Consider the following 22,885-nt stretch of genomic DNA (forward strand, 5'->3'; position numbering starts at 1 on the left):
GTGCCCGCCCTATGGAAGACATCCTGCATCGTCCCGGTCCCCAAAAAGAACCGGCCCAATGAGCTGAATGACTTCCGACCGGTGGCACTGACGTCACATCTTATGAAGACTCTAGAGCGGCTCTTCCTCAACCTCCTCCGACCACAGGTACAACATGCCCAGGACCCACTACAGTTTGCATACAAGGCGGGTGTCGGAGTGGAGGATGCCATCCTGTACCTCCTACACAGAGCCCACTCACACCTGGATGGGGGAAAAGGCACGGTCAGGATCCTGTTTCTTGACTTTTCCAGTGCCTTTAATACCATCCGGCCCTGTATGCTTCAAGAAAAACTGAACAGGATGGAGGTGGACCCCTGCCTGGTGGCTTGGATCTCCGACTACCTCACCGACAGACCACAGTACGTCAGGCTGAAGGACATCACGTCTGACACAGTGGTCAGCAGCACAGGAGCACCACAGGGAACTGTGCTGTCCCCTCTTCTCTTCACCCTGTACACCTCTGACTTCTGCTACAACTCTGAATTATGCCACATTCAGAAGTTTGCAGACGACACAGCCATCATGGGGTGTATCTGGGATGATCAGGAAGAGGAGTACAGAAGTCTGGTGAGGAACTTTGTCGCATGGAGTCACACAAACCACCTGCAACTCAACACCTCAAAGACTAAGGAACTGGTTGTGGACTTCGGGAGGTCTAGAGCAGGTCCACTGCCGGTTCAGATAGAGGGGGAGGAGGTGGAGGTGGTCAACAAGTACAAGTACCTCGGGCTGTGGGTGGACAATAAACTGGACTGGTCATGCAACACAGAGCACCTGTATAAAAAAGCCCAAAGCCGACTGTACTTCCTCAGGAGGCTGAGGTCTTTTAACATCTGCAGGAAGCTCCTGAGGATGTTTTACCAGTCGGTGGTTGCTGGAGTACTTTTCTATGCTGTGGTGTGCTGGGGGAGCAGCACAGCAAAGAAGGACTCATCCAGGCTGGAGAAACTGATCAGGAAGGCTAGCTCTGTGGTCGGCATGAAGCTGGACACTCTGGTGACAGTGGCAGAGAAAAGGACATTAAAGAAACTGATGGACATTATGGACAATGCCAGGCATCCTCTGCACACGGCCATTAACAACCAGAAGAGTCTGTTCAGTGACAGGTTGCTTCTCCCAAAGACAAGAACTAACAGACTTAAAAACTCCTTTGTCCCACACGCCATCAGACTGTTTAACTCCTCTCTGGAGGGGAGAGGGAGGGGAAACAGGAGGACAAAGGAGGGAACAACTAAGCTGTAGTGCCTCTGCACCTCACTGTGCAATACCTTTTGTGCAATACTTTTGTAAATAGTCAACGGTGCAATAGACTCAATACTTGAAATGTGCAATTCACTTGTATTTTTATTTTTATTCCTATTTATTCTATTTATCCCCTTCGTATATTTTATTTATATTGTCTCTGTATTTATATATATGTGTGTGTGTATAACTCTGTAACTTCTGTCGGTGCTGTGCTTTTTTGGAAATCGAATTTCCCAGAGGAACCCACCCGAGGGATTAATAAAGTTCTATCTTATCTTATCTTATCTTATCTTATCTTATCTTATCTTATCTTATCTTATCTTAATTTATTTCGAACATGTAAACAATATACAGGTACATTTAGTAAAGAAAATTAGAGAAAAAATACTATACAAAATAAAGTCAGTACATTTCAATAGTGCCTCTGTTCGGATTCATTTACATGTCAAAAGGGAGTGGGAAGAAGTACACACTTATTTAATCCCACCCCTTTGCCATAAGTTATCAGTCAATATTTAGTCAGCTTCCTTACTTATATAATCTGTAATAAAAAGTGAACAGATTTCTGATATACTATATACTATAATATCACATCATGAAATTTTGTAAATAGAGACATTCACTTAATTTCCCTTTCTTTATAGTTCAAGAAGATCATGTCTTTATAACTCTTTTTTTAACTGTTTTATATTTGTTATATATTCAAACTGTTCCACAGTTTCACTCTATGCACAGAAACACAAATGCTTTTTCTTGTAGTACATACCTTCCCTGTTTTGAAGTTACAAAAAACCCTTAAATTGTTTGTGGTCCTCCATAAATTAGAACTTACTTCTTTCAAAAAAAAAACCATACTCTGAATATTACCTGGTAGTTCTGTATTTTTTGCTTTGAATAGAATTTGTGCTGTTTGGAATTTCACTAGATCAGCAATTTTTAATATTTCATCCTGCAAAAATAGTGAGTTTGTATGTTCACTATAACCTGCATTGTGGATGATTCGAACTGCTTTTTTTTGAAGAGTAAAAAGTGAATGTAATGTGGTTTTATAGTTATTGCCCCAGACCTCTGCACAATAGCTTAAGTATGGTGAAACCAGTGAACAGTAGAGAATATGAAGTGATGTCCTGTCTAATACCTGCTTTGCATCGTTTAATATTGCAATGCTTTGTGATACTTTGGAATGAATACATATTATGTGAGCTCTCCAGTTAAGTTTTTCATCTATTATTACCCCCAGAAATGTATTTTCACTTACTCTTTCAATATCAACACCATTTATTTGAATCTTAGCATTTGTATTTGTACTATTTCCAAATTACATAATTTTAGCTTTATTCAAATTTAACGATAATTTGTTTTTATGAAGCCAGAACTTCACTTTACTTATTTCATTAGTCATGTCATCCAATAAATTCTGCATATCATCACCAGAGCAAAATATGTTAGTATCGTCAGCAAAGAGAACCATTTTTAATACTTTGGACACTTTACAAATGTCATTAATCTATAAGTTGAAGAATTTTGGGCCCAAAACTGACCCTTGGGGTACACCACAAGCAACCACCATTTAATTTCACAAACTGCTTCCTGTCACTTAAATAACTCCGGACCCAATTTAAAACTAACCCTCTGACACATTAACGTTCCAGTTTTCTTATTAATATATCATGATCTAAAGCTGAAGCTCTACTTGGAACCTTAAGATCCAGCCATGCAAAATATGATTTTTTGCCTTTTTTCAAGTGGTCTTAAACTTTTGATCAGGATTGTACTTCTTCTTTAACTTTTGCAGCGGTTTCAAGGTGTCTAAAATCCCCGATAACTTTGACAACATCACACACATAAACGTACATCTACTATTATTTTTTTCTTTGTATATATGTAACGTGTTCCCTGTCTTGTTTGTGGGTTAAATCTTGGTTAGACGAATAAAATAAGAATTTCCTGTTTGTTTGTTTTTTAGAATAGAATAGAATAGAATAGAATTCAACTTTATTGTCATTGCACATGCACAGGTACAGGGCAACGAAATGCAGTTTGCATCCATCCAGAAGTGCTTTAGTGATATAGATATATTACAATATATATTAGCAATAATATAGATATGTGAGTATATTACAGAAATGGGTCTATTATGGCATGTTATAATGTACACGGTATGAATTGTAATTTGTAATTTGTAATTGTTTATTATTTGTTTGGCATATATAGGCCACCATACCACTGATTACCAAATCGCAAGCATTGTTCTGCCCACAACATTAGCGCTAAGAACGAATAGGTATTTTTCTGACCTGGAGACTACTGACACGTTCATCCGCGCTCACAATCGGTGCACGTCAACAGATGACGACACCTCAGCCAGTTCATTTATCGAGAAGACAGACATCCACAGAGAGCAGTCACCGCGTCTGGGGGAAGGACTGCACGATGTGGGCCGTGTTACCGCTACTGCTGCTCGGTCTGCTGCTACCCGGCTCACCTGTTTACGTTGTAGGTTATCAGGTGAGTGTTGCTTGATTTTCATGGAAAAACAGTCTTCCACAGCATAGGTCTATTTTACTCTTGCAGTTGTTTGTTTGGCCCTGTGTCCGTGTTTTCCAGAATGTTCTTTGTCAAAGATCAAATTATTTGCGTTAAATTATGAGGAAGTTTGAGCGACAATAACTTCCCCAATTGCTCACTATCTGTGCTCAACACACATCTCTTTCAATAACTTCTGCTTATTACTGCTTATTCAAGCTTATGCTGGACAGCAAGCCTTTGAATAGAAACATAAACACCTGTTACTCTGGGCTTCTTTTGTTGGTGAATTTCTAAGCATGATTGCATCCTTTTTCCAAGCTGTGCTGATTTATTGTGAAAAATGACCGTCTAAGGAAGCATCTGGCAATCATCAGCCATAATGACAAGATAAAGTGCATCAACAAAAGCGAATAGCTTAAAACAGAGCCATTTGGAACTGTAATGGCCCTCTGCGTTCATGTTTTTGAATATTGTGATACCCATTTTATATAGAGTCACATCTGCTGCATTGGTAATTTCACGTAAAGATTTCTGGCTGGGTGAGGGTAATTTGACAGCTAAAGTCCCTTTAACTGTTTGTCAGCAGAGTTCTCCTGTTGACACAGAGCTTGATGTTTACTGTAAGGAGCTCTGTTGCCCACACAACAACGCAGGTATGGAGGGGGAAGAAGGGGAAGTATTGCAGCTGTCCCTGATGCTGCTTATTTGGTTAAAGCTTCAGGATCAATTTGGGCAAACAAACTCCTGACATCTGTAGTGGTGATTGTTTATTTGACCTTGACCGGGACGAAAAAGTAGCTGATAATGAGATTTTCCTATGTGTTGTTTTGTCCAAGTGAGACGCCCGATCCCGAAGATAGCCAGTACCATCACATAAGACTAATAAATATCTTCCTTACTAATGGCAAGTTCTATACCTGCAAATATTTGCCACTCATTATGCTTCTACTTATTGGCTGATTGCCTGTGATTAATTGTTTGCTATATTGGTCATTAGGTGAAAAAACATTTACCACAAGAACGCAAATGAAACATTGTCATTTTTCAGTCACTCACTGTGGCAGATCATTTAAAGGGTGACTGAACAAAAGGTTAAACACACCCCTCATAAACATTTGTGTGAGGTGAGAGGTTATGTCCACGTTAAGTCCAGCTTCAGGTTTTTGTGTTTCAATATATATTGTGTGCTGTTTGGAAGTCTGAGAGTACATTGTGTTCTTCTTGAAGCAATTCATGTTCAGACTCTCTGTGTTCTTGCTCACCTTAACTGTATAAGCTGTTAGCAAGTTAAAGCAACCATAACTGCTTCGACCTTTTGTCTGTATCTGCAGCAATGCAACTCATCCGTGGAAGGCACCATTTACAAATACAGAGCAAAAACTCTAAATGGTAGTCAGACTGTGAACTTCAGTAACTATGCAGGCAAGGCTGTCCTCTTTGTCAACGTGGCTACATACTGAGGACTCACCAGTCAGTATGTGGGTAAGAGATGGCACAGGCAGCGTTGTTTTGTGCTGCAGTTAAAAAAGAACTAAAGAGGTGGGGGGAAAAGGTTTCTCCACCTGAACTCTTTTCTCTTCTTTCATCAGAACTGAATGCACTGTATGAGGAAATGAACCCACTTGGGTTAACTATTCTTGGCTTCCCCTGCAACCAGTTTGGAAAACAGGAACCAGGGCAAAGGCATGAAATCCTGCCAGGTTTAAAGTGAGAAATCTTTGTCTTTCACTGCACTTCAAGTCTGCCCCATAGAAAACACTGTTTAAAAAATACTCATGAATGAATTAGGGTCGATGAAGGTCATGGTTTTCCAGAGAACTCGATAGGATTTTGATGTGATAACATTAAATTCCCTAGTATTGAGTCACACGCTTATCACAAGGCCGTATATATGTGCTGTAAGGTGAGAAGCTTTAAAGCAGCATGTAGACAGGAATGTGCAATAACGGTAAATCCTCTGTCAATCAACAAAACTTCATTAAAGCATGAAAGCATCTTTTGGCAGTTTCTGTTCGAGAGTCTCTGCAGCACACCCAGAACGTATGTCTCAGATTGCATCAGTCATCACAGATCCATAGCAAAGCCTTTGCAATACACTATGTGGCTTTACTCGGCTTGTAGGGAATCTAGGGCAGCTGCCAAGCAGTAAAGTACTCAGGGGCATGTCCACTGATAGGATGTCCTTTTTCTGGATTCCAGATACATTAGGCCTGGCAATGGATTCGTTCCAAACTTCCTGCTGTTTGAGAAAGGTGATGTGAATGGGAAAAATGAGCAAGAGGTTTATACTTTCCTTAAGGTAAGAAACTGTGTGTGAAATTCAGTTAAGTCTTTGTAAGTTGAAACTTACATTTAAATTTTGTATTTTACATGTTATTAAACTATTTTTTTCCAAGTATATTATGAATGCTACTGTCTGCTCTCAATGCTTAGACTCTTTACATGTGTTTAGTTATATTCTGTGGGGAAAATAATTATTTGATACCCTGCTGAATTCATAAGCTTTCTAATTTTAGCATTTTCATTTTAATGGAGAAAGACAGAATATCAACCAACAAATCCAGAAAAAAACACATTAAATAAAAGCTGTACATTGATTTGCATATCATTGAGCGGATAAGTATTTTATCCATAAGTAAACCACGACTTACTACTTGGTTAAGGAACCTTGTTTGCCATGGTAAGCTGTTTCTTGTAGTTGGTCACTGGCTCATCTCAGGAGGGATTTTGGGCCACTCCGCTTTACAGAAACAAATCCTTTAGGTTTCTTGGCTGCCGCTTGGTAACTTGGTTTTTATTGGAAATCAAATACTTATTTCATTCAATGACATGCATTAATTCATTTCATTATTAAAATGAAACCAAATTAGAGACTGTTCATTTGTTTGGAAGAGAGTAAACTTAGAAATTCAGCAGGGGATCAAATAATTACTTGCCCCACTGTATTTGAAACAGACTGGATGCACTAGATATAATTCATGCCTTCATGAGCATTTATAAAGGCAGAGAAAACATATGGCCCTGAGCGGTGTTGTTCTGAGTCTTACTTAAAAGTTCTTTGTGCCACGCAGAGCTCTTGCCCCGCTGTCGGAGAAGACTTTGGTCCCATGTACGGCCGGTTGTTCTGGGAGCCTCTTAAGATTAGTGACATCAAGTGGAACTTTGAGAAGTTTCTGGTGGGAATGGATGGGAAGCCAGTGATGAGGTGGCAACCGACCACCAAAGTTTCTGTGGTGCGAGCTGACATCCGGAGATACCTGCTCGAACAATACACAAGGGATGTCTTTAATTAGATGTGATCGATCATTTAGTGTTGTCTGTCTAATGAATTAAGTGTAATCAGATGCAAATGATTAAAACTAAGGTAGCCTGAAAACGAGTAATGTTACAGTTTCTTGTACCGTGAAGATGGCATGTTGAATGAAGAGGAGGCTTGAAAACAGGAACTCTGTGGTGCCTCTTTGGAATCTGGGGTTTAGGCCAGCCTTTCAGTGCATTCAGGCTGCCCTGCAATCCCACAGCACCATGTCATCTTCCCATCTCAGGACTTGTTAACCATTACTGTCTAAATGTTAATTACTTTCAATAAATCATCAAGAATAACACGGTGTTGTGCAGTTTTTTGAGAAACAAACATGAGTGTTGTGTCACAGAAAGGTAAAAACGATGTACTCTGTGGAACAAGACACGGTAAGATACTAATGAGACATTTAGAATAGATTTATTAAGCCAGTCAAATACAAAAAGTCTCACATGTGCTTTTTTCCTACAGCAAAAAAAAGAGAAAAAAAGAAAAAAGGCTAAAAACCAGGAAAATACATCTGCCATAAATTACAGCATACCTTTCAAAGTGCAATTCTGTTAATATCTCAGCTCTAGCCCATCCTGATTTTGTTCCCTGTTGATATCTTGCTAGATAAAAGTAAGCCATTTCAAACCTTTTTTTTTTTTTGAAGCCCTTCATCTGACTAGTCAAAATACACTATACTAAGTAATCGTAACTGGCATTCAGTTTAAACAGGCAAGGCTTGTTGATTTGGAGATCAGATTTAACTTTTTCCTAATAGTGTGACCTGGAGGTGTGGATCCGCGATCTGTTATTGCGACTTTGACTGCGTTAGAGCAGTTCACAGGTCAGTCGGCAAGGTGTGGGTTGCTGGTTGTTGAAGTGGATGGAAACAAAAAGTCGAGACATCCCGACAGAGGGTTTTATCCTCTGGGGTGGCTGTACTGCTGTAACTGGGTGTTTAACCACGGCCTACGAATTCTGATGAAAATCGTCCTCATTCTGCTCCTTGAGCTGAATTTGGATATTTTGTACTGCTAAGTACAACTCAGCGAGGTTATGTGACATAACAGGTATATGAGGACGCGGCTGCTGTAATCTCTTGGTACTGTGTTGGGGATATGCTGTGTGCAGTGGTACAGGATGCAGTGAGATGAGCATAAATATCGGAATGAGTGGTCAAATCAAGTCGAAGTGTTTAATGAGATTAGGTCCATCATCATGGGGGAGAAATTACCAAAAAAAAAAAAAAAAAAAAAAAATTGTGTATGTACTGCGTATTGTGTCTGATACAAACATACAATGTCAATAGCTACAATATATTGGGATTACACTAACAACATAGAAAGAACAGCATTACTAAAGACAATGATTTACACTTAGTCAATGCAACTATCAAAACAGCAGGTTATAAATAAATTATCAGTAATCACAATCATGTTTTTTTTTTTTTGTTTTTTTTTTTGGCATGATACCATCAAAATTCATTTCCCAAAATTTTTGTATTTCAACAACAACTTTTGAACAGTTACACAGTTAGGGGACAGTTCTATAACATCGATGGTATTGAAAACCCTCAAATCAATTAACATTCACATTGTAAGCTCTATGATTCAGTGTACCTATATAATCATTCATGGCTGGAATGAGTATATGTAGTCTTAGTCTTACTGGGGAATGGCTTCCTGTGACCCTACAAGTAACAAACTACTTGTTACATACTTGCAGATAGACAATCACATAGGTATATTGTCTGGAAAACAAAACAAAAAAATCTATGTTAATTATTCCAACCTATTTAACAAATGACTTAAAGTTGCCGATTTAAAAAAAAAAATTAAAAAAAAAAAATTAAACAATATTTCATGTGTATATTCAGAATAGCGTCACAAATAGCCTTATAAAACGCAAGTATAAACAACATTACAATAGGATATCTACAGTTCAGTAGGAAAATTATAGATCAAATCACACCTTGTCAACTCAAAAACAAACTGATTTCATGCTACTACCCAGGCTCCTTTTAAGTGGGTACGGTGATGCTTTAGTGCTTTCCAGGGTCAATGTTCTGTCGCTCCCTTTTTCCAAATCCTGTTCCAGGTGCTCCTGTCGCTGCTGCTGCTGCTGCTGCCGCCGCTGACTGATCTACGGACACCAAAGTAACATATGAACATAAATAAGCCTTACCCCACTATAGTTTACACCTCTGAGCTGAAGAACTTTAAGCATAACTAATGACAAAATTTGGCTCATTGTTTTTCCACTACATTTTAAGAGTACATCTGTTTGAATACACACCATCATGTATTGTGCAATAGAAATAAATTACATATGACTGGTTGTATCTTACCTGCATTCTCTGGTGGTGGTCGTGAACTTTCTCCTACTGCTCTGGCCCCTCTCAACCCCCTCTCAGGTTGATTGAATGACAACTGCCAAGGAAAACCCTGATTTAAAAAACAAAACAAAAACAAAAACAGAACAATTCTGTTAAAATTTCTATTCTTACTCGTTGCAATCAGCAGCCCTTAAGTCTTTGCCATAACCTAATATTGGTTATTGAATGTAAGCGTGCTGCCCCCAGCAAGTAAGGGAAGTAGAGGTAAGAGAGAAATTGAAAAGAAAAAAAGAGAAAGCCTTGTTTCTTCAGTGAACCAGAGTCACTCCAGAGACAAAGACAGAGGGGCTTTAGAGCGCCCTTACCGGGGTAACGGGTTGGAAGTCTCGTACAGGGGGTGGTGCTGCGGCGGCTGCGGCTGCGGCACCTGCTGCATTGGGCATCCGGGGAGGGAAGTGTATGGGCCAACCTTCAAGGCCCTGCGGTCCCACCTGCACAAAGGGACCACAGTAGGGAGGGCTCAGCGGGCCGTTCACTGAGTCTGACGTGGGGTCTGAGGTACGTCTTTCCTGCTGCTGCCCCTACGAGGGATCACAAGTACACATGTGATCCCCAATCAGTGCTTTGTGGCTACTCTCAGCGAATGCAGCGGCCCTGTTGTGGCACGGGACGCTGCTGACCTTCAACCCTGCTGTGGTTCTGCCTCCCACTGAGGCGTGCCAGTGTTCACCTCGCTGCTCCCAAATGCACTGACCGAAACAAGCTAGCTGCAGTGAGGCTCTTGTGATTCGTTCGGCATGAACCTACTACAGTCAAGTCAATCTAGTCTTCCACCATTCTGTCACTAGGGGGCACTAGCCTGCAAGCCTATTGGCACTTTCTTTTCAGGAGCCACACTGAACAAATATTTCACCTACTCAGTGTGACAGCGCCCTTTAATCCACCATTTCAGTGTATATGTAACACTAGCAGTACCTGTTTGTGATGCTGCATCTGCAGTCTCTCCAGCTTACATCTCTCTGTACGCTCTCTCTGACACTCGTTCTGCGCCTGATGAAGCTGCGCCACACCAACAAGTACACAACAAGAAAAATAAAGCACCTCATATTAGGGCAGGTCAGCTAGAATAGCCACTAGCAGAAAAATGATACAAAAGCTAAAGCTTTCCTGGTCACATTATATACAGGGGGAAAAAATATATGTTACATGAGCACGATCTTACCTGATTGGTCAAATTAGTAATCTGACCCTGAAGTCTTTCAACTTGCCGCCTCAAGTCCTCTTTCTCTTCATTCATTCGCTCCCTGTCGCTCCTTTCTTTTCTGAAGTCCTCCTCAAAGATTTTTACCTGAAGTGCAAAGAAAGAAAAAGCAGCTGAAGGGAAATCCACACGTAACTGCAGGAGTGTGTGTAAATGTTCTGTTTATCTGACCTGTTCTTTAAGTACAGCAATTTGAGTGAGCAGCTCCTGTTTCTTAAAGTTGTTGGCCGCATCTGCAAAGTTGCCCTGGCCAGGAGGTTGTTGGGAGGATGAAGGTGAGTGTAGGTTTAAGGCTTCTTCTAAAGCCTGAATAAGACAAATCAATGTTACCCTGACAGAAACGTCCCTGCGCCCGATTACTCTTTTTGCATCTCTTCCACACTCACTCGGTTGAGGCGTTGGATCTCCTTCTCTTGGTACTCTCTCTGTTTGCTGAGGGGCACCAGCTGATCCTGCAAGTAGCGGATCTTCTGCTTCAGCTCGGCCGTCTCAGTGTTTAAACACTCCTTCTCCCCCTGGAACGAACGCGCACACACCCCATGGCTTTAAAAACACCTTTTCCACAGTCACTCTGTGCCCTGCTTTCGTTTAGACCAGTTTCACCTGGCCTTTTTCACATCTGTATTCTCACCTGGACATTTTCAATCTTGGACTTGGCCAGCAGCAGCTTCTTGTCATAGTCACGTTGCCTCTGCTCCCGCTCAGCCTCCAGCTCAAGCACAGTTTTCTGTGACTCGGCTAGCCGTTGTCTGAGGTCTGTGATCTGAGGAAAAGTGGCAATCTTTTAGTTTAGGAAATGATCACGCTGTTAAAGATCCATTTTTTTTTATAAATTTCCATAAAGTGCCTAATAATAAATAAAACCGATTAAGTAATAACCCTCCGGTATTAGCTTCAGAAATGTTATCTAAATAGACAACTAAGCCATCAAATTCGCAAACACGCACTGCTGTTTTTGTGTAACATATGAACGAACCGAGTGACGCAAATGGATATATCTAGGGTTCTGTGGTTATAACCCAAAGCTGCACGGTGTCCCTGTCTGAACGAAGTGTGAATGTAGGTTTATACATAATTGTGGGTGTGCACAACATAGGTGTGTGAGTGTCAGTGTGAGAGTGTGTACGTCTGTGTGTCTCTGCTGCCCTCTGACTGCACCACAGCAGGAAGTCAGCGGGTACCGGAGAGGTAAGGGGAATTCTTACTGAAGTGTGACAGGCCTTGTGGTAAGCATGTTCAGATCGCAAGCTATTGCAAGATTGCACCTTTTCCACTGGACAAGCACATTTAAAAAAAAAAAGAAAAAAAAAGAAAAGAAAAGAAAGAACTAGACACATACACAGCTGCTTCTCTGTCAAGTCATAAACACAAACTTCAAAGTCCTGTTTGTTAAAGTTTTTTTCAAATTATAAAATGCTTTCCATCTGTCACTTCACCCATCATAGGTTTTTTTGCTTGTTTTTCTGTTAAATCACGATATTTTACCTAATTAATGTCACGATGCTCAGTGATCAGTAATATTTTTTCTTAGTTTGGCAAAACACTTGAAACTAACTTCAACCATCACTTGGAAAAAATGTTGCTACAGACACCAGAAGCAACTTTAATTCATAAAATAAGTAATTAAGACAATATTTGAACCCCACAGGTAACCAACCTTAGTTTCTTTATATGCTGAAATGAATACAGTGGAACTCTTTAGTTAAGTTTCAGCTTTTCATAGCATGTAATCCATTTTACACACAGATCACTGAGTGTGGTGTTATGGAGAGACACCCAATGAAATTTGTGACTGGTATCTCACTTGTACTGACACTTGTTAAATCACTCATACTGGGTACAAGTGATTTACTTTAAGTCCAACAGAGCATTTAACATCTCTTTGAACTAAATTGGACCAAACAGAGCTAACTGATGCAGGTGATTCAATATTTTGAAAATGTTAAAAGAAAAAAAAAGAAAAAAAAGAAAAAAAGAAAGGCCTGAAATTGAAAATAAGAAAAGAAATCTAAAAAATTTTTAAATTCTTTTAAGCAGTCAAGAGCACCGTAACGCCTTCCCACACCCGTCACAGCAGCTGTAAAGTCATTACTGTACCTTCTGCTCAAACTGTGACTTCATGGCGTTCCACTGAATGTCCCACTGCTTGTTCACCTCCAGCACCTGTAAGAAGCCAGAAAGCGAAACAAACACCACTGAACATGTAGGAAACAAAATACACAGACTTTCCCCTATGGCAAAAGAGGATGAGCAGTAAGTAAGAAAGTAAGCAAGCAAGACTCACATCCTTTCTCTGCTTCTCCAAAAGCTTGATCTTCTTTTCATACACCTCGACATCACAAGGTTTAGTTGGGGTTTTCTCTGCAGCTTTTCCACTCTGGGGGGTTGGGGGAACATAAAATATTCCTAAATCCACAACATTACTACATTACGCACGTTGTAAGAGGTCACGAGTGGGAAATTCTCAGTCACAAGATTACTGTATTGAGAATAATTTAATTAAAGGTCTTTAAAAAGAACACAGATTAAAAACTGGTTTAGGTAAAAAAAAAAAAAAAAAAAACTTAGAAAAATAGAAATGTTTTAAATATGAAGCTACAGCAAATAATGTATGTATACAAATTTAAATAAATCAATTTTAATTAAACTGAAACTACCTTCTGCGGTGTGGTGGCCTCCATTTTGGGTCGGACAGCCGCAGATTCCTCCTTCACCGGCTCCTCTTTGGCCTCTGGAGTTTCAGCGTCAGGTGGCAACGCAGATGCTGCTGCCGCTGCTGCCGCTCCTGTGACCAACTCCTTAAGTTTCTGATTTTCCTGTCTACACCGGCATGAAAATGAAAATGATAGTGTTTGAGAACTAGGTCTCATTCTAAGACATGGCCGTCATCATGCTCCAGCTACTGGAGGCCTTCTGGGAAGAACCTACAACACCAGAAAGCCCTGGAGTAATCCCCTTCAGAAGTGAAAGCGCGCTGAATTGTTAACATCAAGGGCAAAGTAAAGATTAGGCGATAAATATTTTATTAACAGTAATGAGAATTTGACTCGAAATAAAATCAAACGATAAGAAGCAAAACAGTCCCACAAAAAAAAAGTTAAAAAACAGATCAGAAGAAAAGAGAACAAGATGTCAGAGCGATAGTATTGTTTTATTTGTAGCACAGTCACATCAAAAGGAGAAACATTACCTCAGCTGTTCCAAGTCTCGATTCCTGATATGATGATCCTCTTCCATTTTCTTTCGAAGCTCATTGTTCTCTTGTCTGAGCTGCTCGCAGAGAGTCTATAAAGCCAAGAGAGGACAATATTAAACACCGTTCTGACATTTTCTTATTATCTGTACTCAATCATATATCCAGAAATGCCATCAACCCAGTGGCACAAAGATAAACTTATGTTGAGTTTTAAATTACATCGGAATGCAAGTCACGTGTAATAATCTAACAGATAAGGAAATGCCATCTGTTTTATCTGATAAATCAAGCTTTAGTTTCCTATTTTCATCCCATTAAATAACACTTTTGTTGCCCACAGGGTTTTGAGGAAAAATTAATGTTCCATGTAGTGAAAGTAGTGAGACTTTAAAAATATTTTATTGAATGTTTTAGAGGTTCTACACAGAGCACCAACTACGTGCAGCTTCATTTTATTTTTTTTTTAAGTTATTGAGTCTCCAGAATACTTGTTCTACCACAAAACACACTTAAATTACTCTTCAAGTTCTGAAACCACATCCGTCCGAACGAAGTATTATTGCATCTGTAGTTTTACTCTCGCGACCCGTCAAATCTCACACAAAAAAGCTTTTAAAGTCATCAAGTTATGCCGAGCGTGCCGTAGCAGTAGTATTTAGCGTGATAGTTTCGAGTTGCTATAACAAAATTCAGATTTTATATTTTTCTTTAACATGACTGATCATTGTATATACACTTGGTATGCTCTTGCACTATTACAACACTTATAAATCACTATTTATAATAAGCACTGTGGTGATTTGTCACATTTTTTTAGTTTTATGACACAGTAGTTGTGCGCAATACCTGTAGGAGGGAGGTCCTCTGTTCATTCTTTTGGACTTTCGAAGAAAGATGATGAAACTCCACAGCCATGCGGCCAAGGTGCGCTAACAGCTGGTTTGGGTTGGACTCCTCAGCAAATATGCTGAATGAGCTCTCAAGCCTCTTCAGCTGGCTTGCTAGCTCGATGTTCTCCTGAGGAAGGAGGGGAATTACTCCTACTGCTGACCCGGCCTGAAGATACCCACACAAGTAACCAGTCAGTCACCTGTTCTTCTCAAGCTGACTCAGTGAGCGTGTTCTCAATTACATCTCAATTATTTAAAACACCATTCTGTAAGAGTCATCGTTCTCTATGAAAGGGAGCAGCCGATTTGTATGAAAAGCAAACTAGTTGGTCCTGTTGGGTTTATTTTTACTCTCCACAGACTACAATTAGCTTTTCTACTTTCGCCAACATATATTTTAGATAGCAAGGTTGGCTAAATTTGTTAGAATATGTGACAGGCTGGCCACTAGCATAGGTTTTAACATGTTCACCTCAACACTGGCCTTGTGTCCTGTTAACACATCCCCTGGGATTTAGTATGTGAATGAATCAGCGGTGTAATTCTAGTCAGTGACAATCCTGGACTTTCCCCTGACTGACTCAGGCTGGAGCTACCAGTATTGAGTTTTTTGGTGAGTCAACACACCAAGGATGTATGTCCAATATTGAGGAAATGGCTATAAAGAGGAATGATTAAATTTAACCTCACTAAACCGAAACCTATACAAAATAATATCCTTTTAAAGGGTAAAGAATAAATGCTAAAAATAACCATATGATTCAAATAGATTTGAGCTATTCATCTGGTACGTACTGTCAATGCCTCTGAAGTCTTTCCCTCCATATTCACCACCTCAAACTCTGAAATGGCATCCTATAAAAAAAATATACACACACACACACAACTCGAACATGATCCCAAAAAACAACGACGAAGTGAACATTCTCCAGTCGGACGTTATATTTTAGGCCCTGATAATGCCTACATCTAGTCTTAAAATAATAACAGGGTCATTTCTACCTGAACAGAAAGCAGAAACAAATTATTTACATTGGGCTTCTCTGGCTGAAGAGTCTTTCCTAAACAGCTCGATTGCTCCTCCTTCTGCTCAGCTGTGGTATGTAAACAGGGTTTATTACCTGAAATACACCAAATGAATATTAATGGTAACAATCAGCCAAATGCTGGCCACACTGTAATAATCCAAAAATGTGAAGAAAAGTCTTCTTCGTTGCCTTTAAGTATGTGAAACCTACTTTGTGTCTCAGTTTGAATGGGCCCTCCCATACACAAACTGGCTGCGAAGCTGGACGATTTCAGGGCTTCGTTGTCTCTCACAAGTTCCTCCACTCGCTGTCGAAGCCTCGACGCCTCTGACTGAGACTCTTCCAGCAAATCACCTGCAGGTATTGGAGAGAGCTCGTCTCTATCTAGTAACACCTTCACTTAATCTTGCTTTGTTTCTACTGGCAAACCCTGTTGTCACTAAAAATATCAGCACAACAACAAACAACGTGTGACAGAAACTCTGTGAGAAAGTAAGGACTCGTTTAGTTAGTCACTGAGCCATTCACGTTGTTAGCATGTGAGTTTTTAACTGGATGACCAAAGCAGATTTTCAGGTTTCACTACATTTCACCATAATTGCTGAATGACACTTTAGGATATGATGCTACAACATCACATGTTGTCTTTGTGCCTATGTCAAATTTGTTTTAAATGACAAATGTGTTATTTAAAATGTCTGTTCAACTTTCTGCTGCTACAGAATTCAAGCTGAACAATCTCAACTTTCTGTGTAGAAAATTTTGGAAAAAACTTTATGAGCTTCCACTGTGACCAAGAAGCACATGGTAACTCGGCGCTCTAACATCAGTAAAAGAAAGCCACCATCGAAGTTGGAAATCCAGTGGTATTACGGACATAATGAGCCGAAAAGAGCAGTCTAACTGAAGTAGATGTTCCATCTTACTGAGCTGAGGATGAAGATCGTGACCAAATTAAAGGTAGACTCGAAACAAAGGACACAACTCCCCTCACTCACTGACAAAATCCCATCACAGGAGATACTTGTAGGTGTGAACACAGCTCTACCTCTAGCTCTCCCGACTACCAATAGCACTAAAACCAATGAGCTTATATATGTCACTGCCACAATAATAAAAATATTGATCTACTTTTAGTCCAAGTAGGCTGGAGAAATAATGGAAGAACACCCGGGAGGAAGAAACGACAACACCAAAGCCAAGTGGCTGGTGGATCTATGAGCACCAACCTCACAGAAAAAGTGCCAATCAAGATCACAAAGGCAGACATCCAGCAACGAGCCTCAAGAATGAAGAGCTAGACAGCACCAAGACCTAAAATAATTGAAGATGATAGATGAAGAAGCTAACACACCATGGACACCTGGCAGCACAAATAAAAGGGACTGCTAACAGCAGGTACTCCTCCGCACTGGATAACAAAGGCCAGAACAATCTGAGCATGAAGGATCCCCCACAAGGGTACAACACCATCAAACTACAAGCCAGCCAATTACCTGCTTAACATGGAAGATCAACTCAGGGTCTCATGAACTAGGCTGAGTGGCCACATGAGTCAATATATGACACATGCAGATCAGAAGAGCACTGGAAATAACAGCACTGGGTCCAAGGACCCACGTTGAAGGCTGTGCAAAGGAGCCCCGGAGACTATGTAGTGCATTGTCGACACAATCAAGAGGCTGGGATAGTGTACAGGAACATCTGTGCTACATATGGAATAAAAAGCCACACTTCTTGATGGGAGATACAGCCAAGGATGGGTGAGAACAACAAGCCTAAGGTCCTACGGGACTTCAAGTTCTAGACAGTCGTGTGGCTGCTAACCATAGTGGTGGATGACAAAGAGCAGAAAAAGCCTCGTCTATCACAATGCAGCAGTGATAGACATGGTAATCCCAGTGGTGAGCACAATCTGAAAGCGAGTTCACAAGAAAACAAAAAAGTACCAGTGGCTGAAAGAAAAACTGGAGCAGTGTGGTAACAGGAGCATTAGGAGCTGTAACCCCAAGATTGGAAGAATGGCTCCAGCAGATTCCAGGCACAATGTCAGAGGTCGCTGTCCAGAGGAGTGCAATCCTAGATACTGCACAGAACTCTCAAACTTCCAAGCCTCTGATAAAGGATCACCACACCCCCAGGAGTTGAAAAGGACTGACACACAAACAGACGCACACGGCCTTAACTTCAACTTGAGATAACTAGTCTTTAGAAACATACCTAAGCTCTTAAGTCCCTTCATCCGTTCTCTCAGCATGCTGTTCTCCTCCAGCAGCTGCCGATAGCTGCTCCCTCCTCCAGCCTCATCCCTGGCCTTGACCTCACTCCCACCCGGATCATAGATGCGGTACGGTCCTTTCCCCTCCATTGCAGTTGCTCACTTCCTACACATCGTCCTCTGAACTGTGAAAAACAGACACAAACTGGTATTTTTAACTTAACAAAAATATCAGAAGCTACGCAGCAGGAGACACAAGAACACACAGAAGAAGTCAGGAGTAGCTGACCTTTACAGAAAACAAAGAGTTTTCTAACAGGCTGAAAAAGTAAACAACTGGAAAAAGAAATCTTGGCAATTTTTACATTGTGAGGTTATATTTAAGTTCCGACTTAAAATTGTGTCAGTGACATAGGTGATTTGAAAGTATAACAGGTACACCACAAGATCACCAAATACGCTCGTACTCTCTCTCAAAGTTGAACACTTGAACATAAGATAAAGTTTTATAACAGGAGCTCGAAAGTAAAAGCAAATATGCTCAAATGACATTAATACCACCCGCTTTTTGTTTTATACTATACAGCGTGACACTAACGACCTGTTTCTAAGTTATCATTTCTAACAGGACGACTGTAGACTATGAGCGAAACGTTGGACGGAAAATAAAAATCCTCCGACGACTTTGAGAGGACAAATGCTGTACTATGAACCCTGACAGAGTCGGACATATGGCAAAAATGTGTTAGCTATGGTGATAGCATATTATGACAACTACAACGTTCTTATCCTGGGAAAAAGGGAACAAAAGCAGAGCAAAAAAATAACAAAACAAAACAAAATGTAATGCAAATCCAAGTAACACACATCTATCCAGGAGACCAGGCTCAAATACACCACAATCTAGCAAATGACAGCTACCTTGATTGGCTGAAGAAAGCTAATATTAGTTTTCGCTGTTGTCATGCAAATTGCTAGCAACATCCTCGTTAGCTGTCGGCTAGCTAACACTAGATGACTGTGCGGGAAACGAAGGTGCTAAACTCCCCTTATTTTTCCTCTACAGAGACTGTAATCGATTCGGTAAATCGCTGGAAACGCGGAGATAAACGCCAAGCCAAAACAACAAAGAGGTGGCTTTTTTTGCTCGGTACCTTTCAGCTCGCAGTGGCCTCTCGTCTGCCCAGACATGTATTGCGGAAGTGGTCTACTGAGTCTATGCTGTAACCTGGGAAATTCCACCTCGCAACGTTTGGTAAACAGCGATGATTGACAGCAACGTGGCCAATCGCAGCTCGGCTCTATCAGAGGGGCACCAACAGGAGCAGCTGACCTTAATGTAAACACTGGAGCAAACGCTCTACATGTATTCTAACCGTGGCGGTATTACCAGAATTGCCAAACCTGTTCACATGATCTACTTTTAGGCACCAATATCCATATATGGCAAAATAGTGAATGATGCAATAATTCGATGGTAAGTAAGACTCATAATAATAATAATAATAATAATAATTTTTAAATCCCCTATATTTTCTCTTGAATTTTAATCATTTTAATTATATTTCGTATTAACATTATTATTGTTTTTACTGTGTACTCACTGAACCCCGACTACCACTCCCATCCCCCCAAAGTCATGAGACAAACCCCGACCTTTTTCACTCAGTGACTTTTTTCCCTCATTGATAAATTCAGAGATGGAGCTGGTGGGGGTTTCTGTGATTGCATCACATATTTCCTCTGAACTGAGAGGGCAATACGTTTTAGTTCGAGTTACGCAGATTTTTTTTTAAGCTGAACTAAATTATTGTTAAGAGATGTGTAATGATGAGTTTAGAGCTGGAAGAAAACTTGTTATTCCATCCACATTTTTATGCAAATGAAACACTGGATAAATTAAACATTTGTTTACATTTTTAAAAAAATGAGCAAATCGTAAATGTGGTTAAAAAATACATTTTAAAAAAGTAGTTTCCTGAAAAACGTTCAAACACACTGTGTTTTGTCTATTTCCTGATTAACTATCTAGTTGATCAAGAAATTGATTAGTTTTAACTGTGATATAACAAATAAAATGAAGATGAACTATGTTTTATAAATAAGTTGAATAACTGACTTTTATGTTTTTTGAGCTTGTATAAGAGTTCAGCCTGTGAGATGTGAATATTACAGTACCGGTAGTTATATTCTTTTTTTTCCCAGTCCATTAATATGAGGTATTAAGAGTGCACACTGTACCTATAACACAATCAACCCCAAATATTAGTTTTTTCAGTGCTGACCTAACTCTTTTTAATTAACCGTCCACTTGAGTTATATCTGTGTTGTCCCAGGAAAGGAGGAACACCCATATATTGTTAGACAAGGAAAACGTGTACAGTGCAAAATTAACAGACTCATCATTTATTGGATGGAACTTTTACTTAAAACCGTGTTTCTCACACATTGCTCACTGTATTTGACCAGAACTGTCCCAATTTTATTGAAGACCCCCCCAAGAAGGCTAAAATTAATCACTTGGAGCAATAGTGACATCTTGTGGGAATTAACGAACAGATAATCTGCGGTTATGTTTCTTCCTCAGGGAGTAATTTACGTTGTTCCTCTGGTAGCTGGAAACACAAAGTGTGATACTTGATCATTCAGCTTGTGGCTACACACAATCACACTGAACCACACAAGGATATTCCCGGCTAAGAAGCCTCCTGCGTAATTTGTAATAAAAATCTTACACAAATAACAAGTAAAACTGCCATACATGACATAATTTATACCAAACCTCATCTAATCTTATACTTGTGTTTAGCTTTTCTATTATTGTTACTTCCTGTCATGTAAAAACTCTACTGGTGTGTTACTGACTTAGTGTTAAAACTGCTTTAACAGAGAAATCAGCTTGACTTTCAATAGAATTTCCTTTTACTCATTGATGTCTTTGACTTAACTTCTCTGACAGAAAATCTTACTGTAAAGAAAGAGAATAAGTGAGAAAACAAGAGACAGTGGGTGGACAGCATGTGATTTAAGACAACACGCCTTATTTGAAAATCCTTTCACAAATCAGCTATAAATGCCCTTTTCAAGTCAAGTGAAAAATCACATGCTTCAACTAAAGCCACGTACAACAATGAAACAATAGGCATACGCACATATGCACACACAAAGGGTATCTATCCCTTTGGCCATAAAAGTCTGGTAAAAATGTGTGACTGTGGTCCCCAGAGAGCCATTTAGTGTCTACAGGAAAAAGCAACAGCACAGCTCATGTGGCTGTCACACACACAGAAGTTGTTTTTTCCTCATTCCTGTGCCTGCCAACATTTACATTGCCCATATTTTTTTTTTGGTGCAAAGTGTTTCCACTTCGGGCTGCTGTGGTGTGCAGAAATGATAAACAGGCTGATGACTCTGAGACTGCCAGAAGAAAACAAAAACTACAGGCCTGAGGATACAGGAAATGTCACCATCATTCAGTCTTGCTGGGTGACAAACTGCACACTTTTTCTTATGCTCCCACCAACATTTGACAATATTTTAAAGCACTGCACAAAGCTAGCAGAATGAACACATGGTATGTTTGTTTGTTTGTTTTTTTAAATGAGCAATCCTCAAATTTGAGCCCTTCTCTAAACCCTTTTTGTCTGTAGCACAGAGTAGGCACCTCACCCTGCTGAGACAGGGACGCTTTCTCATCTCCCAGCAGTGGAAATTAGCAGCTGATAGTCATTAGTTCTGTGCTACTTAATACAAAAAGTCCTTTTGTTAGCCGAGTAGTGACCAGCCATCGTTCTCGAGGCATTAAATCAGGGACATTATTGCTGCTGAGACTATCGCAATGCAAAAAAACCTCAAAAATTGGGCTACATGTCACTGGCAACAGATACAAATGTATTTTAACATTTTACAGGTTACTTACATCAATTTTAGTTAAAAAAAAAAAAAGTTGTAGACTTTATAAAATCCAAGACTTTGTATTAGCTTAACAAATACAGTTCGTCTAGGCCTGTGTGTAATGGATACTAACAGATTTTTTTATGATAGTGAGTAAATCAGTTTTAAAGTATAATTTGAGTTCTTTTATCTTCAGTTTTTATAATCCACAACATATTGAAAACTGTTTTTAAATGGAAAAAACAAACGCAAAACAAGTTTTGAGAGTAATGATAATATACACTGTGGTCAGTATATACAACAGATTTTTATACAATATTTATCACAAATCTCTTCTTTTCTAGCGTGATGCATGTTTTCACTGTTCCATTTGCCCAAAACATTCTGTTGCAAACAAAGGGCAGCCTATAACTGAGAACAAAAACTGACCCACCCAAAACTATATTTTAAAAAAATCACATATCTATAAATATTCACACATCTAAAATATTCTTTACTTACATTTCAAATGTTAAAACAAATAAACAACAACTCACCCACACATTTAGCTCGTATCGGAGAGGCACTTTTTAAGGAAACTGGTGAATTGGGGGAAGCGATTTTACTGTGAGACTTGGGGAATTCCCATAACCCATAAAATGGCCTGATACTGAAGGCTCAGAACCTGGTGTGTGTCCAACTGTTTGGCCTGCCTTTGCCAACACATGAATGGAAAGCTGTATACATTTAAATCATTTATGTGCAGCAGCTTGCAGTTTGCAGCACATGCACGTGCTTCATATAAGGATGCATGGCAAAAAACCTACAATACTGAATGATACAAAAGAGCCACTGGGCACATAATGTGACAAGTATAACAGAGAAAAATGCAAAGACAACTTATTCTAGTGTGTATGCACAGTGTGGTAGGCCTACATGCAGAACAGTGCTTGGCTTGTTTGCATGAAGGAACCACAGT

General features: G+C 39.9%; 2 protein-coding genes across 9 annotated transcripts; one reads left to right on the forward strand and one right to left on the reverse strand.

Moving 5' to 3' along the window:
• The first annotated feature begins 3,527 nt into the window (after positions 1-3,527).
• gpx3 (glutathione peroxidase 3) lies at positions 3,528-7,419 on the forward strand. The gene is made up of 5 exons (XM_004541070.4): positions 3,528-3,795; positions 5,148-5,298; positions 5,406-5,523; positions 6,016-6,115; positions 6,888-7,419. The coding sequence occupies exons 1-5, from the start codon at positions 3,637-3,639 to the stop codon at positions 7,107-7,109; spliced, it is 750 nt and encodes a 249-aa protein (XP_004541127.4). The 5' UTR covers positions 3,528-3,636; the 3' UTR covers positions 7,110-7,419.
• Positions 7,420-7,521: 102 nt separating this feature from the next.
• On the reverse strand, positions 7,522-22,525 carry tnip1 (TNFAIP3 interacting protein 1). 8 transcript variants are annotated; one of them, XM_004541065.6, is made up of 18 exons: positions 22,464-22,525; positions 18,036-18,218; positions 16,026-16,169; positions 15,820-15,908; positions 15,583-15,642; positions 14,744-14,953; positions 13,892-13,986; positions 13,359-13,521; positions 12,986-13,078; positions 12,799-12,864; positions 11,333-11,464; positions 11,088-11,216; positions 10,873-11,007; positions 10,663-10,788; positions 10,416-10,499; positions 9,806-10,021; positions 9,453-9,549; positions 7,522-9,247 (listed from the first exon to the last, which is right to left on the reverse strand). In XM_004541065.6, exons 2-18 carry the CDS (start codon positions 18,181-18,183, stop codon positions 9,147-9,149), a joined length of 2,088 nt encoding a protein of 695 aa, XP_004541122.3. In that variant the 5' UTR covers positions 18,184-18,218; positions 22,464-22,525; the 3' UTR covers positions 7,522-9,146. The 8 variants fall into 8 exon arrangements, with proteins under 8 accessions (XP_004541122.3, XP_004541123.3, XP_004541125.3 ...); XM_004541066.5 differs by lacking the exon at positions 22,464-22,525 and adding an exon at positions 19,188-19,335 and having other exon boundaries at positions 14,744-14,914; XM_004541068.5 differs by lacking the exon at positions 22,464-22,525 and adding an exon at positions 19,188-19,335 and having other exon boundaries at positions 9,806-9,931.
• Between the last annotated feature and the right edge of the window lie 360 nt (positions 22,526-22,885).

The sequence above is a fragment of the Maylandia zebra genome, linkage group LG2 (assembly GCF_041146795.1).
Source record: "Maylandia zebra isolate NMK-2024a linkage group LG2, Mzebra_GT3a, whole genome shotgun sequence".
NCBI lineage: Eukaryota > Metazoa > Chordata > Actinopteri > Cichliformes > Cichlidae > Maylandia > Maylandia zebra.